The sequence below is a fragment of the Tamandua tetradactyla genome, chromosome 6 (genome assembly GCF_023851605.1).
Source record: "Tamandua tetradactyla isolate mTamTet1 chromosome 6, mTamTet1.pri, whole genome shotgun sequence".
NCBI lineage: Eukaryota > Metazoa > Chordata > Mammalia > Pilosa > Myrmecophagidae > Tamandua > Tamandua tetradactyla.
The window spans coordinates 1,538,757-1,556,979 of NC_135332.1; the positions used below are offsets into that span (position 1 = coordinate 1,538,757).

General features: G+C 46.8%; 1 protein-coding gene across 12 annotated transcripts in view; it reads right to left on the reverse strand.

Moving 5' to 3' along the window:
* Window positions 1–18,223, reverse strand: part of TOM1L2 (target of myb1 like 2 membrane trafficking protein) — a 123,028-nt gene that overhangs the window by 57,915 nt on the left and 46,890 nt on the right. For 10 of the 12 annotated variants that reach the window (XM_077163396.1, XM_077163397.1, XM_077163393.1 and 7 more), the window contains one exon: window positions 4,716–4,800. In XM_077163396.1, coding sequence (XP_077019511.1) covers window positions 4,716–4,753 — 38 coding nt within the window. In that variant the 5' untranslated portion in view covers window positions 4,754–4,800. Of the gene's footprint in view, window positions 1–4,715; window positions 4,801–10,841; window positions 10,920–11,865; window positions 12,083–18,223 lie in introns of those variants that run through there. The other 2 variants (XM_077163394.1, XM_077163387.1) reach the window with 2 other exon arrangements.

Sequence of the window (18,223 nt, forward strand, 5' to 3'; positions counted from 1 at the left end):
AATTGTTCCTTTTATTAGTATATAGTGTCCTTCTTTGTCTCTTTTAACTGTTTTACATTTGAAGTCTAATTTGTTGGATATTAGTATAGCCACTCCTGCTCTTTTCTGGTTGTTGTTTGCATGAAATATCTTTTCCCAACCTTTCACTTTCAACCTATATTTATCTTTGGGTCTAAGATGTGTTTCCTGTAGACAGCATATAGAAGGATCCTGTTTTTTAATCCATTCTGCCAGTCTATGTCTTTTAATTGGGGAATTCAGTCCATTGACATTTAGAGTTATTACTGTTTGGATAATATTTTCCTCTACCATTTTGCCTTTTGTATTATATATATCATATCTGTCTTTCCTTCTTTCTACACTTTTCTCCATGTCTCTCTCTTCTGTCTTTTTGTATCTGACTCTAGTGCTTCCTTTAGTATTTCTTGCAAAGCTGGTCTCTTGGTCACAAATTCTCTTAGTGACTTTTTGTCTGAGAATGTTTTAAATTCTCCCTCATTTTTGAAGGACAATTTTGCTGGATATAGGAGTCTTGGCTGGCAGTTTTTCTCTTTTAGTAACTTAAATATATCATCCCACTGTCTTCTAGCTTCCATGGTTTCTGCTGAGAAATCTACACATAGTCTTATTGGGTTTCCCTTGTATGTGACGGATTGTTTTTCTCTCGCTGCCTTCAAGATCCTCTCTTTCTCTTTGACCTCTGACATTCTAACTAGTAAGTGTCTTGGGGAACGCCTATTTGTGTCTAATCTCTTTGGGGTGCGCTGCACTTCTTGGATCTGTAATTTTAGGTCTTTCATAAGAGTTGGGAAATTTTCAGTGATAATTTCTTCCATTAGTTTTTCTCCTCCTTTTCCCTTCTCTTCTCCTTCTGGGATACCCACTACACGTATATTTGTACGGTTCACATTGTCCTTGAGTTCCCTGATACCTTGTTCAAATTTTTCCATTCTTTTCCGGATAGTTTCTGTTTCTTTTTGGAGTTCAGATGTTTCATCCTCCAAATCACTAATTCTATCTTCTGTTTCTTTAAATCTGTCATTGTAGGTATCCATTGTTTTTTCCATCTTTTCTACTTTATCTTTCACTTCCATAAGTTCTGTGATTTGTTTTTTCAGTTTTTCTATTTCTTCTTTATGTTCAGCCCATGTCTTCTTCATGTCCTCCCTCAATTTATCGATTTCGTTTTTGAAGAGGTTTTCCATTTCTGTTCGTATATTCAGCATTAGTTGTTTCAGCTCCTGTATCTCATTTGAACTATTGGTTTCTTCGTTTGACTGGGCCATATGTTCAATTTTCTGAGTGTGATCCGTTATCTTCTGCTGGCGTCTGGGCATTTAGTCAGATTTCCCCGGGTGTTCGACCCCACAGGTTGAAAGATTTTTCTGCGCAGTCTCTGGGTTCTGTTCTTCCTATCCTGCCCAGTAGGTGGCACACGTGGCACACGCCTGTCTGTGGGTTCCACCAGCGAAAGTTGCTGTGGGTCCCTCAACTCTGGAAAACTCTCGCCGTAGGGGAGGTTCGGCAACCGAAGCGTCTTGGAAGAATGCCAGCCGGCCCGGGGTTCCAAACGCGGGGAGGGTCGCCGGCTGTCGCAGCACAGGAGAGCGTCCGGCCAAATTAGCTAGTCGGCCCGGGGCACCAAGCGTGGCGGGAGGGCGCCAGCTGTCGCAGCCCGGGAGAGTGCACTGCTCCCAGCCGACGGGGGAGTCACGTGTTTGGAAGAGATCCCCCGGTCACTGTTCTCCGCAGTCTGGGGATTTCCAACCCAACTATCTCAGTTGTTCCGGGGGGCCTCGTGTGGTGGGGGCACCAGCCGCCGCGGCCTAAGGGGACCGCCTGTCCAATTCTACCAGCTGGCCTGGGAAGGTGGAAGGGAGGGACTCCGGTCGCTTGCTGTCCCACCCAGGAAAGCCCGTGCCCCTTGGTGATCTCACCGGAGCTGGTTCTCCCAGATAGTCAGCCGTTCCAGGATGGGGTACGCTGTCCCTTTGATTTCCCTCGTGGCTCCGGGAGCTGCTCTGTATTATCTCCACTCCCCCAGTAGTTGTTCTGGAGGAGGAAAGGTGAGGGCGGCAAGGCTGTCGAGGCTGGTGGCGGAGGAGCACGGTGAAGGCGGGGGAAGAGGGCACCGTGTTGGTTGGAGAGCAGCCGGAGCAGGAGGGGGGTAGAGAGGGGGTAGGGAGGTCGGGCGGCTCGGCTGCTGCGGGGCGCGTGCGCTGCGCGGCGGTCCGGCGGAGAGAGAGAGGGGGTAGGGAGGTCGGGCGGCTCGGCTGCTGCGGGGCGCGTGCGCCGCGCGGCGGTCCGGCGGAGAGAGAGAGGGGGTAGGGAGGTCGGGCGGCTCGGCTGCTGCGGGGCGCGTGCGCCGCGCGGCGGTCCGGCGGAGAGAGAGAGGGGGTAGGGAGGTCGGGCGGCTCGGCTGCTGCGGGGCGCGTGCGCCGCGCGGCGGTCCGGCGGAGAGCGCCCTAGGTGTTCTTAAGAGTCAACAGGAGTGATGGTGGTTGGGGTTTAGCAAACCATGACAATCAGCACTAGCTAACTGAAGCTTGCATAAGGGCAGCCTCCAGAACAGCCTCTTGACTCCACTTGATCTCTCTTGTCCACTAATACCTTAGTTTATTACATTCTTCCCCCTTTTGGTCAGGAAGGCATTGTCAATCCCATGGTGCCAGGGCCAGACTCATCCATGGGAGTCATGTCCCATGTTGTCAGGGAGACTTTCACCCTGAATGACTTGTACCACGTGAGGGGAAGAGCAGCAATTTACCTCGCAGAGTTGGGCCTAGAGAGAGAAAGGCCACATCTGAGCAACAAACAGGAACCCTTAGGCCTCATTATGAGTGGTCTTGGCTTCTTCCCTACAGAAATAAGCTTCCTAAGAGTAAGTCTCAAAATCCAGGGCTTGGCCTATATTCTTGGGAGTCTCCAACGGTTGGGAGAGTACCTGGGATTTCCCAGATGGAGAGTTTAACAGTTGCATGTATATATATATATATATATATATATATATATATATATATATATATATACACACACACACATATACATATATATATTTCCCCTTCAGATCCTCAAGGAACTCTACCAACACTTTTTTAAATTATCAGCTCACCATAGTCTGAAATGAATCCTGGCACTTCACTAAGCCATACAGAATTACAAGGCTTCATTCCCATTCTGGACTCCCGGAATCTAAGCTGTCTAAACGAGCTCTCCAGAAAGGCCAATTCAGACTACGTGTTACAGAAAATTCAGGTTCTAGACATAACAAACTTCTCTGCCTTTGATCTCATATGGCAGCTGAAGGTCTAGAGTACATACACTGTCATCGTTTAGCCTGTATTCTGATCAACCTTAGACCCAGCCAGACTGACTCCCTTGTGCCAGGCCCTGTGGTCCAACTCTCCGCTCTCAGGGAGCTGACCGCCTAGAGAGGGCAGGTCATAACCAAGATGACATATGAGCAGGTCAGATGGCAACAAAGCTGTGGAGATGGGGACAGAGAAAGCTGAGACTGAACAATTTCAAACAGAGTAATCAAGGAAAGTCAACCCCACTGGCCTCCTGGCTTTTCCCCAAACACACCAGACATCCTTTGCCTCAGGACGCCCGTGCTTGTTATTCTCTCCACCTGGAAGATCTGCCCTCGATGATCTTCACATCTCATTCCCTCACCTCTTTCAAGTTTCTGCTCACAGTCCCCTTCTTAGTGAGGCTTTCCTTGATTACTTGGTTACGACCTGCCCCTCTAGGCAATCAGCCCCCTGAGGGAGGGGAGTTGGACCACAGGGCCCAGAACAAAGCAGTCACTCAGCGAATATCTGTTGGATGAAAGAGAGTAGGACCAACCTGAAGAGATTGGACTTAGCTTCTACATAACAAGACAAGTGACAACGTCCAGACTCAAGCTCAGGTGGTCCAAGTCCAAAACCATCTTCCCCACCGACTACTCTGGAGATGATCTAAGAGGCTGTGGCGACAATAAGTAAAATTCAGAGGGTGTGGACAGAGGACTAATGCTGACCAATCTGGAAGAAGTACAATGTGCAAATAGAGCATAGTAATCATATAGAAGAAAAGAATATAGCAAAGGAATAATAATAATAATAATAATAATAATAATAATAAAGAACAAAAAACAAAACCCAAGAGCAGATCCTGCTGTGCAGGAATGCAAGATGGGAAGACGGGTAGCCTGCAGGTGAGTCCCCCAAACAGGAAACACTCCTCAGGCATCACCTATTCTCCGCCTTGTCCACATGTGCCCTGGACCTCCCTCTGTGGACTCCCTCCTGATTCCTGGGGTTCTAGGCCAGTGAACCAGGGCAGACGCAGCCCCAGGTTCACAAAGGGGAAGCAGGGCTGGGGAAGAGATGGGGGGGCAGGAGGGGTTGGCTGCTCAGACTACTGGTCACTGGAGGCCGAGTAACCAGGCAACTTCATTTTCACTTGTGATTAAAAGCTGGTTTATTAAAAGAGGTCATCACTGCTCTGATTCAAAAACTGCCACTGGGGAAAGGGTGGGGAGAGAATGGAAGGGAAAAGGAAAGATAATGAAGAGTGCCAGTCTATTAAATGCCAAAGGGAACAGATTAGAAACAAAACAGAAAACGAAACAGCCGACACCCTGGAGAAACCCAGCAGGCTTCAGCACCATCAGGGGTGGACGGAGGCAGCAGCAGGGAGAGCTGGGGTGGGGAGGTGGGCACACTTACCCTTCCTCTGTCTCATTGATGATATCACAGATCTCCATGTTCAGCGTCCAGTCCTCGCTTTGCAGGGAGCCATCAGTGGCCTTTTCTGTGAAATCAGAAAAAAAAAATGGTTCACATTTCCCCTAGAATGAGGGGGCCCTGGTAGGAAAGAGGAAGAGACCAGAACCCCATGTTCTTCTGCCAAGAATATGGTCTGAGCAAAGGGGGCTGTTTTTACAAGAGAACAGCCAGAAGGAAGTCTGGGCCCGTGAGCCGGGCCGGGCCCGCCGGCACGACACTGCCATGCATCTGGCCGTCTCCAGGCTTCCCAGGCCCACACGGTGAAAGTCAGCTCAGAGGTGCTGGCCCGGCCCAATGGGTTCGCACAGGCGCCACCACTTACTAGTCATGTGACCGTGGGCAAATTACTTGACCTCTCTGTGCCTTGGCTTTACTTGTAAACAAGTGAAAAATAACAGTTTCTACCCCATAGGTTTGTTAATAGGATTAAATGAGTTAATAGACATAAAGCACTTAGAACAGGACCTGGTGCACAGTGCTATGCAGGTATTTGCTCTTAAAGTTATTAAAAATCAACTTTGGTAGTTAAAAACACATCCCACAGATAGACAGATGGACAGGCAGATAGATGGAGAGATGGGTTAATGGATAGAGAGAGAGAGATAAAACAATACAGCAGAGGTGACACATGCTAAAACTGGTGTATCTGGGGTGCTAGGGGTATGTAGGAGTTCTCTGTAAGTTTAAAAAAAAGTGCATCCCGCGTAGGGGAGGGAGAAGGGACCATCTAGTAAGCCACTACCAGTTATGGCTGCTGGGGGCTTCATGAACGTTATTTTACCTAATCTACAAAACAAGCCCCTAAGATAGGCTTACGCCCCACCCCACCTCCATCTAAAAAGAGGGAAATGGAGGCCCAGAAATGGATGCCAAGACTCCATAACTGAAATGGTGGCCCCAGCATCTGATCTCAGGTCTGTGTGGCTCTAAAGCTAGACGTTTGCAAACACTGCCCCACATCCTAGCAAAACCTGAGTTCAGACCTGAAGTTGATGTCTTAGGTGAATTCTAAACCAGCCACAACCATCAGGAAAGGGATGCTACCATCACCATTTTAACAAACACTTAATAAAATCCCCCTTTCCACTGGTACCCCAATAAAGAAACAGATGATCTCTGTACAGGCTGGAAGTGTCTTTGTTTTATTGGATGCCACTAGGAAGAAGTGACACTTGTTTTTTACATAATGTACTAGAACTCACACATCCAAACAAAAGCTATGCTTTTAAGCAGTGATAACACACTCTAAAAATACAGCTATTTCTTAAAACGTTTTTACAACTAGTCTTCAGTCTGCATTTTAAAAAGCCTCATTGTTTTAATCATGACTCATTTTATTTTTTTTTTACCATAAAGGATATATTTCCAACTTTTTCACCTTCTTTATTCATTACACTTAAAAGAGTTTTGACCACCTTGAAAAAGCAGTCACCCACAAATGGTAAGAACCTGCCCTCAGGTGAAAGCAATGCACAATAGAGAATAACATGGGTCCCAGAAGGCCCCAGAGACTGGTGAAATCTTAGCCAAAGCTCTCAAATGGTGCCAACCTAGCAGGTACAGCAGCAGTATTTGATACTTAACTATAAGATGAGAAAAGTGTATACACACAGTATAGACAGATGAGTGAAAACTATGGATAAGAAATAAACAAATAATAGGGGAAACAAAGGTTAAAATAAATTGAGTAGATTGAAATGCTAATGGTCAATGAGAGGGAGTGATAAAAGGTATGGCATGTATGAGTTTTTTCTTTTCTCTTTCTTTTGCTGGAGAGATGCAAATATTCCAAAAAATGATCATGGCAAGGAATACACAACTATGTGATGATATTGTGAGCCACTGATTGTAACCATTACACGAATGTTTGTATGTCAAGAATGTTTGTATGTTTGTCCACTGTTTGTAACAAAATATATAAAAAAAAAAAGTGTATGCACAAAGTGGTCAGGAAGGGATGAGTAAATGCCCAAGACTGTTAAGTCAGACAGGGTTCAGAGACCACGTGAGCTACACCTGCATCCATTTCAGTTATACAGAAAAGAGATGCTAATTCTATCCAGCTGCTGAAGCCAGTAAGTCACATACCTAGGCTCACCCAGGGAGGGCAACCGGGGTGGCAAGTGGCATGGCTGGGGAGTGTCAGGGTAGTGGTAGGCGTCCAGAAAACGGCTCAAAACACCAGTCAGTTTTGTCTAAAGAGGAAGGTTACTAGGGGTGCACGGTGCCAGTTTCAGACTTCCCACAAGGGCAGAGGGCACAGCAGTGTGCTCCAGTCACCAGAGGGGACGGCCCATGGGTGGGATGAGCCCACATCGGTAGACTGAGGAAAGGTCTGAGCAGGGAAGGCAGCTGGGTGGAACGATCTACAGTACCAGCCCCGGGCTCTTCCTGTCACGCCCAGCTGTCTCTGAACACCCCTCGCCTTCAAGGTCTCCCAGAAGAGGTCACTCACCCCGGGTCACAGGGTGTGTCTTACAACCATAAATCCAGCAGCCTCTGGACGGGGAGCAGACCCTGAGCGAAGCAGCTCTGTGGGCGGCCTGGACTGAGGTCCCTTCCGGTCAGAAAGGGGAGATTTCAGCTGCCAAAGGGGCATCCTGCACAGGCTGACCCCTTCGCAGAACAGGCTGCAGCAGCGAACCTCTTGGGGAAGAAAGCACCATGAGCGCGCACTGTCAGGACCACAGGGACACCGCCTTGGGAGGCTTAATGGGGGAAATAGTAAATCGATGGAATCTCATTTCCAAGTTCGGTTTAGCGGCAGAATCCATTAACCTTATATTCACCCTCTCCCTTCCTCTAATAATACTGGGAAGGGGTTCAAAGGCATCATAACTTATCCACAGGGTCAGCACATTCTAGCCAATTACTGGGATTCTGAATTTCAAGCTAAAAGAGAGAGACTCATTTTGATTATAAAGAACCAACTAAAGAAAACACTTCTTTCTTTTCATTTAGCTAAAATTGCCACATGAACATAACTGTGGGTATTTGGCTCTGCTGAGATGGAGGAGGGAAGTCAGACTGACAAAGGAGTCAAGTCAGTCCTCATTTTTCTCTTTTCATAAAAGAACTCCCGGCACACAGGAACAGTCAGAGCTGACTGCCCCTGGAAATGGGGCCACTTATGTGGGCTCCCTCAGAATAAAGTAACACTCAAACTCATTTCTTTTGTCACATAAGTCATCAAACCCTAAAACAAAGCCTGGTGCAACAGCAGGAAAACCAAAAACACAGTGCTTCAGGGCAGGCACCTACCAGCCAGCCCTGGGGAGGGATAAAGCTCAAAATGTCAGTGACCTCGGAGGCAAAGTGCTGACCTGTCCAAGGACTCCAGGGACATGCTAACAGGCAGGGCTGGGCAGCCAAGGGATTAGACAATGCGCCAGCTGAGCAGCCTTCTTGGAAGAGCTCCAGTTTCAGGGGAAATCGGACACGGTTCACATCAAACCTTCAGGGCTCTGAAAAGCAGCGCATCCTCCTGGAGCTGTCAGCCTGGCATTTTCTTCATTCAGAAAAGGCTGCCTCCCTCCTGGTGCTCAGGCCTGGGACACGAGACCCTGAAGCCTGGACCCCAACAGCAGGGACAGTGCTCTCTCTCTCTCTCAGGGTGTTCTGCCTGCCTGCCCCTCCCCTGCAGTCTGAAATGCTGGCAGGGGCTTCACTGCCCCGAGGTTTGGTTTCTGGGCTGCTGCACTCTGTACTTAGCTGTTAATTATAGTGACTTTAGAAGCAGCCAGCATCAGGAGGCAAAGGAAGGCTGCTTTCAGCATCTTGCAATCTGCAGCATCTTTTTTGGTGAGAATGGAGAAAAAACAGCCAAATTATCTACCTCTCTAATCATCAAGAAGAGTGTGGGTAGCACCCCAGAGGTGCTGGCACAAAGGAACGGCATTTAGAGTTGTTCTGTGACGGGGTAAAGAAAAAAAAGCAAAAGGAGTTTCAATGGGCAGGAAGCTGCTGATAACATGCCCCAAGAATATGAGATGAGCCTTCTGGATCACTACATGCCAGCAAGACAGGCTGACATCTACAAGTCAGCTGGAAAGAAAAATCAATCCCGACATTCCACACAGAACCATTACTGCATTTTGCTTCAGAATCCTAACGTGCTCAGTGAATGCTAACTGCAGGTACTCCCTACCACCTGCAAGGCAAGAAAATGGACTCCAAGTACTCATCCTACTTTACAGGTTGTCCCTGTCTGTGAATGCCCTTACTCCTAAAAAAGGAGATGATGGGGGAGAAGAAGGTGCCCAGAGGAGCTGCCCTGAGGCACCCCTCTCCCTAACAGTACAGCAAAATGGAACCACAGGATCCCCATGGCAGTTACTTGATACTGACAAGGGCCATGCTGTCCCTGGATGAGAGGAGATAGAGACAGGAGAGGCCCTGCCTTCAGAGGTCTGTCTAAGGGGTGGTGGATAGCCAGTGGGTCATGATCTGGCATGTGGGGCTTTCACAGAGGACCCTACAACACTCTGGGTGCTTCAATACCTGGGCTCTGGTGCTAAGGGGGCCAAGGTAGGATGGCACCCACTACACTGTGACAGGCAACAGCAGATACATATATATACTTTTTTTTAACATGGCAGGTACTAGGAATCAAACCCGGGTCTCTGGCATGGCAGGCGAGAATTCTGCCACTGAGCCACTGTCACACTGCCCTACATTAAATTTTATTTTTTAATTTAATTTTTTAATTAGAGAAGTTGTAGGCTTATAGAAAAACCATGTAAAAGATACAGCAGTACCATATACCCCCACCCCCATTATTAACACTTTACATTAGTGTAGCACTTTCATCATGATTGATGAGAGACCACGTTGTACCATTAACTACAGTCCATCATGGCATCTCTATGTTGTCCTGTCCTATGTTTTATCTTTTAATTTCTATTCCGGAAACATATAAGACCTAAAATTTCCCCTTTAACTCACATTCACATATATATTTCAGTCCTGTTAATCACATTCATAATGTTGTGCTACCATCACCACCATTCATCACCAAACCTTTTCCATCACCCCAAAGAGAAATCCTGTACAAAATGAGCACCAACCCCCATTCCCTACCCCAATGCTCCCTTGGTAACCTGCATTCTAATTTCTGACTTTATAAGTTTGCTTATCCTAATTACTTCAGATCAGTGAGTCCATACAGCATTGTCCCTTTGTGTCTGGCTTATTTCCCTTAACACGACATCTTCAAGGTACATCCATGTAGTCGTGTGATTCAGAACTCCATTCCTTTTTAACGCTGAATAGTATTCCATCACATGTATATGTCACATTTTGTTTCTCCATTCATTAGCTGATGGACACTTGGGTTGCTTCCATCTTCTGGCTATTGTGAATAATGTCTATGAATATGGGTGCGCATATTTTGAGCCCTGGTTTCAATTTCTTTGGGTAGATACCTAGTAGCAGGATTGCCGGGTAATATGGTGAGTCTATACTTAGCTTTCTGAGAAACCGCCACACTGTCTTCCACAGTGAACAGCATGCCTTTTAAGCAGAGCATGCACATGATGAGGTCACCCGGAAATAACCATAAACTCTGCGAGCACTGCAGAGGGGATGACTAAGCCCCTTTCTCCCACACTCCCAGCTTTCGAGAGCACTGAGGAGTGCATGGTGTAGAACAGGGGTCTGCAACCCTGGCTACATGTTAGACTATCCAGGAAGCTTTGAAAGAAAAAAAAAAGAATGGGGCGGTACAACAGTGGCTCAGTGGCAGAATTCTCCCCTGCCATGCCGGAGATCTGGGTTCAATTCCTGGTGCCTGCTCATGCCCAAACAAAACAAAACAAAATGAATGCCTGGGTACTCCCCCAACATCTCAATTTTAACCAGACTCTCTGGGGGTAAAAGCCCCCAGGCAAGTCTAATACATGGCCAGGGTTGAGGACCACTAACCAAGAGGAAGGGACCTGAGTACAGTCATTCATGACATAAACAAACATCCCATCTCCCAAGTGCAGGGCACAGGGCACAGGAGGCAGGACAGACCTAGTCCCACTATTGGGGAGCCCACAGCAATGGGGATGGGTGTCAAGTGACCTGGGCCTCGTCCTGGCTCTGCCACTGAAGATCCTGTGCTCTGGAACAGTCTCTTTTCCTCTCTGGGCCTTGGGTCTCCTGTTCAAGAAGGAAACAGGCTGAGATACTTTCTGAGTACAGCCCCCACTCCAACCCCACCCCTGCTCTAACCATCTCTTGGTCTGGGTATACTTTTACAAAATCCAGTCTTCTACTGGGAGACCAAATAATGCTAAAGAGAAAAGTAGAGTGCCTGCTGGATGGTGGGAGCAAGAGCCACAACAGGGTCCCAAGGACTCTGCAAGCCAACGGCCTCAGATCCCACCCTGAGGGGATTCTTGCAGACTTCTCTGTCCTCCCCTGTGGCTGAGCACAGGCTGGTATTCCACCCTTCCCCATGGCTGGGTGCATACTGGCACCCTGTCCTCCCCTAGGGCCACCTTGTCTTCCCTTGCAGCCAGACATAGGTCAGCACCCTGTCCTGCCCTATGGCCAGGCGCAGGCTGGCACCCTAACCATGCACCATCTGGTCTGCTCTCCTCTCAGGAGCTGTGTTTGCTACCACCCCAAGTGATGTCCCTGGAATCCTCCAGCACCTGACAGCACAGCTCATTCCAAGGCTGACCTGAGAAGTCCTTCAAGTTTTACTCAGTGAGCCATGGGTTCCTTCTTGGCCCCTATCTATATTTGAGGTTGCCTGAAGGTAGGGCAATCTTGAGGTACTCAACACGGTCTGACCTAGGAAGGGCATTGTAGAAGCAAAAGGAAGCTGACAAGGCCTCTGAGGGCTCTGGCTGATACACATGGGGCAACATGCTAGATGAGAGCAGGGTGTCCAACTGTTCTTTCCGTTGTTCTTTGCTTATAAGCAGGAGAAATGAACACAATAGCAGGATTTTGATAAGTCCCAGTTCTGTAATAACAACATGACCCCAGGGCAGCAATGGGACCTTTCCAAGCCTTTCCTCATCTGCATAATGGGGTAACAGCACCTCCCTTGCCCAGTTGTGAGCAGTAATGGAAACAAGGCCCATATAGCACTTACTAGGCTCCGGGGTGAGGCTGCAGCCATTGCCACTGCTTCTCTGCTCACCACTGTCTTTCTAAGAGGGGCTCTGCCAGCACTCTTCCCCTGCTTACCCGAGTCACCACTGCCACCTACAGGTAAATGGACATCCCCAAGTCAGGCACACCAGATTCACTGCCTTTGGAGCCCAGGGATACCCCCAGCCTTTCTGGTCTCTGATCAGGGATAATATCTTGCCCAGAAGCCACAAAGGGCTTCCATGCCAGAAGAAACCCCCAAATTCAACTGGGACCACCTGCAGGGTGAAGGAGGAGGTAGGCACAATTTCCTTTAGAATCCAAATGTTAAAAACTCCAAGAGGTCTTAGAGACCTCTAGTAAAAAGATTCCCTACTAGTCACTTAAAATGGATGTTCAATCAGAGCCACATTCCTCTAGTCCCTGTGTTCTGGCCTGTAAAGTAACCACTGATTCACTGATCTCAAGTCGTCAAAGAAAAGCACTTCTGTTCACAGTGCTTAATACTTTCAGTATGAGAGAGAATGAAAACCAGAGTTTACCAAGCACCACGTTCTAGGAGGGCCAGTCTTTACACACATTGTCTTATTCTAGCAGCTAAAGCCCAATGAATGAATAATACCACAGTGCACAGATAGGAGGTGGCAGCATGCCAGTCACATGATCCAGATCTTCCTGGCAGATGAGGCCTTGGACTCCAACTCCCCGGAAACAGAGGGTGGAAGGGACAGAAAAGAAGGCTATCCTCCAGTTGCCCACCCCCTTACCCCTACCAGGGAGAAGGCTCCAGTACTCCAGACCCCGCCCAGTGGAGAAGGCGCCAGTCCCCAGGCCCGGCCCAGCGGAGAAGGTGCCGGTCTTCCAGACCCCGCCCATTGGAAAAGGCTTCCGCCCCCAGGCCCCGCCCTGTGGAGAAGGCTCCGGTCCTCCAGATCCCGCCCATTGGAAAAGGCTTCTGCCCCCAGGCCCCGCTCAGCCTCCAGGCCCCGCCCAATAGTGCAGGTTTCTGTCCTCCACCCACCCCCACCACCACCCAGTGGAGAAGGTTTCTAACCACTATTAAAGCTTCTAGAGCACACCAGTCCAGGCTCCTGGATGCAGTCTACCCTCCTGATTTTGAAGAGTGAAGACTCTGGGGTAAGAAGTGTATAAGTGCTGGGGAAGTGGCAAATTAGCTGCTAAACCAATTTTTTCCTTTTTGTTTTTCCTTTTAGCTAACTTTAAATTGGGGGATAATTTTAGAGTTACTGGAAAGCTACAAAGATAGTACAGAGTCCCCATGCGCCTTTCGCCCAGTTTCTTAGTGTTAATGTCTTATGTAACCAAGACACATTTGTCAAAACTAAAAATTTAACACTGGTACAGCACTGTTAGCTAAACTCCAAACTTCCTTTGGATTTCTCCAATTTTTCCACTAATGTTATTTCTCCATCCAGGATCCAATCCAGAATACCAGGTTGCATTTGATTTCCCTGTTTTTTAATCTTCTATTTTCTTTAAAGACACTTATTCTCGTATCTGCAGAGCCCGGTTCTAAAAGGCAGTTCTGGAGAAGCCACCTCTCCACATCCAGCCTAATTAGGGCACCACATCCTCCCACTTCCCCAACAAAGAAGCCCTTCAGGCCAGCCAAACAACAGAGAAAATAGATGCTTGTTAGCCACGCAGGCCTGAGGTTGCTGATCCAAGTTCTTTTTTAACTGGAATTCCCTTGAGGGAGATCGGCCGATTTAAAATGCATTCGAGGTGTGCCTCTAGCAGCAGAGTCATTGGTGTGATGTATTCCCTTCTTTGTCTTTAATGGAATATTTTATGTGTGGAGTACAGGAGCACGTGAGAACTAGAGGAAGACTGACTTAGGGGGTGGGATGGAAACTGACAACCTGGGGAGGTGGGGCCTCTGCAGGAGCCAATCCCAGGCCAGGAGCCAAGGGCTAGCAGGTGGCCCATCTCAGCCTGCAGAACTAAGGCCAGGCAGATGGGCAGGTGGACAGGGAGATAAAAGGTCCCTTGGGACTCAGTGTTCAGGTTAAAGCTTAGGCATTACAACAGCGTGAATATGCTGGCTGCTCTGATGCCAATACCTTCTTCCCAAACTGCCCGCCTGCCCACCAGTGGCCACAAGCACCTGAGTGGGAATCTCAGTAGGGCTGAGAGAGGAAAGGAGGCAGCCCTGTCAATGGGGGTTGGTGCCCACCCTCATTCAAGCTGCCCCATTACAGAGACATCTCCAAGGAGACTCGAAGGCATTCCTTGGGGACACTGAATACGCCAAGCCATCCAAAGATTTCCCAGCTCAATGTAAAAACTTGAGTTGTTCTAGAAGCCTGTGCCTGCCAGACAGTGTGAAGCTAGGACAAAGTCCCTACCCTCAAAGAGCCCTCCATCCGCCCCCCGCCAGAAACCTACAATCAACTAGCTACTATGCAATGGGAGGAGTGCTAGAGCAGAAGTGTGAAGGAATAACCAAACGGGCCTATGCAGGTCCTGTGGAAGCTAGGGAAAGGATCTACAGCTTGGGCTAGGTCCTGCAATGGAAGCATGAGAGCATGGAGGAGGAGGAGGAGGAGGAAGGGGAGAGGGAGAAGGAGGGGGAGAGGGAGGAGGAAGGGGAGGAGGAGAGGGAAGGAGGAGGAGGAAGAGAGCATCACAGGCAGTGGGAAAAACACAAGCAAGGATGCGAGGGCCAGGACTGTGGTGAAGGCGGAAGCCAGGACGAGGCCAGGCAATGAAAGTCCTTCCATTTTCTGCAAGGATTCTAGACTTGCCATGCGAAGCAGTGGATGGGCTTTTATTTTAACAGGAGTGACAAGAATGTGTTTTAAACACATCACTCTGGTAACAGCAGAGGCTGCACTGGAACGGAGGAACTGCTGGCAGGAAGCCAGTAGGAAGCTGTCACGAAGGCGCAGGGAAAAAATCGTGCAGCACAGTGGGGAAGGGCATGGTTTTGAACCTGAGGGGCCTGGGCTCCAGGGCTGGCTCTCTGTGACCCAGGCACATTACTTAAACTCTCTGAACTTTAGCTCAGTCATCCATAAAGTGGGGGAAATAGTGGTTCCTACCTTCTAGGGTTGTTGGGGTAGTTACATGAGCTGATGAGCACAGAGCCCTAGCACAGAATCAGGCCCACAGTGCTCAGTGGATGGTGGCCACCCTGCTACCATCTGCATCATGCGGCCTAGACCTCAGGGCGCTGCAGGTCTTTGAGAAAGAATGAAATTTGGTGGGGAGGGCAGAGGGAAGAGAAGGAACGAGAACAACTGTCTTCAAGGTGGCAACCCCAATTCCCTCTCAGAGTAGGGGCAGGGTCCATGGCAGGATGGACAGCATTCTGTCCGCCTAAATGCCAGCCAAGGGTTGCACACATCACCGTGAGTGAGGCTAGTAAGAAGGGTGTCCTTTTCTGCCTCAAAGAGCAATTATGAAACTCCATGCCAGGGGAAAGAGTCCCAGAAGCTCCCACAGTGCACACCTGTCGTGCTCATTAATCCAGAGCTTTGACCAACTTCGGGCAAAGAGCTGTCCTTCAGAACCAGGTGAAGGGAAACCTCTCATGGGCACGAGCACAGCATTTGCAGAATTCAAAAACATTTGTGCAGAGCAGTCAAAAGCAACCCCTCAGAGTAAAACGCAAATATTAGCTATCTCCCCATCCAGAGACCTAACTGAATATTGTTTGGGGAGGAAAAGCAGTTAATACTATAATAAAACAAAGTCAAATGAAAACAGTGAGGTTAAACTTTCACTCTTAAATTAATATGTATTATTCAAAAGAATAATATATACCACTGGGAAGATTACAGTAAAACCAGAATGTCACACATTATTGAAAGTAGCATATCTTTAAGAATCCTTTGGAAACAATTTGGGCAATAGACACAAAGGGGTATGCCAAATCAACTCTTTCGGACTTGTAGCCTGATATTTCAAAGAAAAAAGTCACATACACTCTAACAAGTCCACTCCTAGGTATATACCCAGAGAGCCATGAAAACATCAGTCCACACTAAAACTTGTTCCCCTAAAACTTGTTCAAAGAATATTGTTCATCATGGCCCAAAGGTGGAAACAACCCAACTATCCATCAACTGATAATGGATAAACAAAATGTGGTCTGTCCATACAATGGACTATTATTTGGCCAAAAAAAGAAATGACGTGTACCTCTACCTGTAATGTATGAACCCTGAATACATTATACTACGTGAAAGAAGCCAGTCACAAAAGACCACCTAGTATATGATTCCATCATGGGAAATGTCCAGGATAGGTCAATCTATAGAGATAACATTGATTAGGGTTGCCTAGAGATGGACAGGGAGCAGGGAGGGGAAGGTTAAGGGGAAATGGGGATAGCTGCTAATAAATACAGAAGGACAAAAATGTGCTAAAATTGATTGTGAGGACGGTTGTGCAACTGCATGGATATACTAAAAATCACTGAACTGTATACTTCAAATGGATACATTGTATGGTATGCGAATTATATCTCAAAGTTTTTAAAAGGGGGTAAAAACTACACATAGGAATGTAGCATTATTTAATTAAATTTAATTAAATGTAGCATTATTTAAAATTCTGAAAATATTTCAAATATATAATAGAAGAGTAATAGCTATGCAAATTATGGCATATTGACTCAACTGAATATTAGACAGTCATTAGAATAATCATTACAGGTAATTATAAGTAGTCAATATAATGTACTTATGAGTACATTATAAGTACTTATTAAAACCATACAGAAACATTTTGCATTTCTGTAATGGTGTACACTGAAGAAGGCAATACAAAATTGTAAAAAAAAAAGGATGCATAGGGGAATGCCTGAAATATTGAAAACAATAAAATAATCAAGATGTTGAAGTATTTTGCTAGAGGTAAATCTTTTAAAATGTGTGTTCTTGCTATAAAAAGAAGAAAAGGGGGATATACTGCAAGTGAGTAAGGAATGAAATGGCAAATTCATAACCTAAACTAAAATTCAGTTACTTGATTCTTCCATCAGAAACAGCTAGGCTCTGAGGGGATCAGGGGTTCTTTATATTGTTAATGAAAATTATATATACTAGATCTATATGTTCTTAATTATTTCAAAATAAAAGATTATTTTACAATTAAAAAAGAAAAATCAGCTAGGCCAGGGATGTGATGCTAACTAGCCTGAACACAGAAACACACTTTTATTGAATATAAAGACTATTTTCCCTAAGGATAAAAGCACTCGGGCTCTAATACCTCTCAAGGGCATGTTCATGTGACAGGCCTCCCTGTGAACTTGTCCTTGTTCCAAAGGGGGTTCCCGTGACTTCTGTTCACCCCCCAGGTAGGGTGCCCAGTTTCAAGGAATCTCCAGCTGCAAGCCAACCTGGACTGGCCCAGGTGAGATGCACACGTAACACACATATGCAGTGTGCATTCCAAAACCAAGTCTAACAGGGTTCTGGATAATCCAGGAAATTGTTCCTATCTATCAACAATGAAAAATCAGAAATATCAACAGTGAGAACAAACAGAGGAGATTATATTTGAATGTAGCCATATTAAAATATGAAAAAGAGCTGCAACACAAGTATGTATTCCTGCGTGAGCAATATTCAGAATTAATAGACTTACACACAGGTTGTATAACTTATTAACGATAATGTGACTTTAAACAGTAGTTCTAACTGGGTCACCTTGAATAATACCAAACAAGGCTTGCCAAGGGAAACATGCAAATCAGATGATCAAAATCCAGCAGGGAATAGGCACTTTTCCTAGAAAAGGAAACATAATAACTAGCTTCAACACTGAAAAAAGAACATGATGATTTTTCACTCAACTGGATAGAGCCCAAAAGGAGGGCCGGACATTGTTCTATGCATATTGCCCAAGTCAAGCTGGTGTATGGATAAAAAGGCACAGCCAGGCTGACCAAGTGAGGGATGGCCAGATGGTTCCCGGCACACTGGTGCAATACAGACCACAAGTGGCAAGCAGCAGAAACCTCAGAGGGAGGCCTGCCTACCTGCCTGCCTGCCTCCCTCCTCCACAGCAGAGCAGCCCTTCTGAATAAAATTTCCACCCGTCATGTGAGTGTCCAGTGAAACCTTCCCTAGAGAACACACTAGTGCAAACAGCCATTTGGCCTTATAAGACTAGCCACAGGAAACGTGGAAATGTTAACCTTTCAGTTGGATAACTACATATTTTACAAAATTAAAAATCATGGCTAATTTTTTTAGATGTGATTATACTTTTTAAAAGAGCTTTTATCTTTTAGAAATATATACTGAGGTATTTATGGATGAAATTATATGATGTCTGGGACTTACTCCAAATAACCCAGGATGGGGTGGGGGGGGGGGATAATG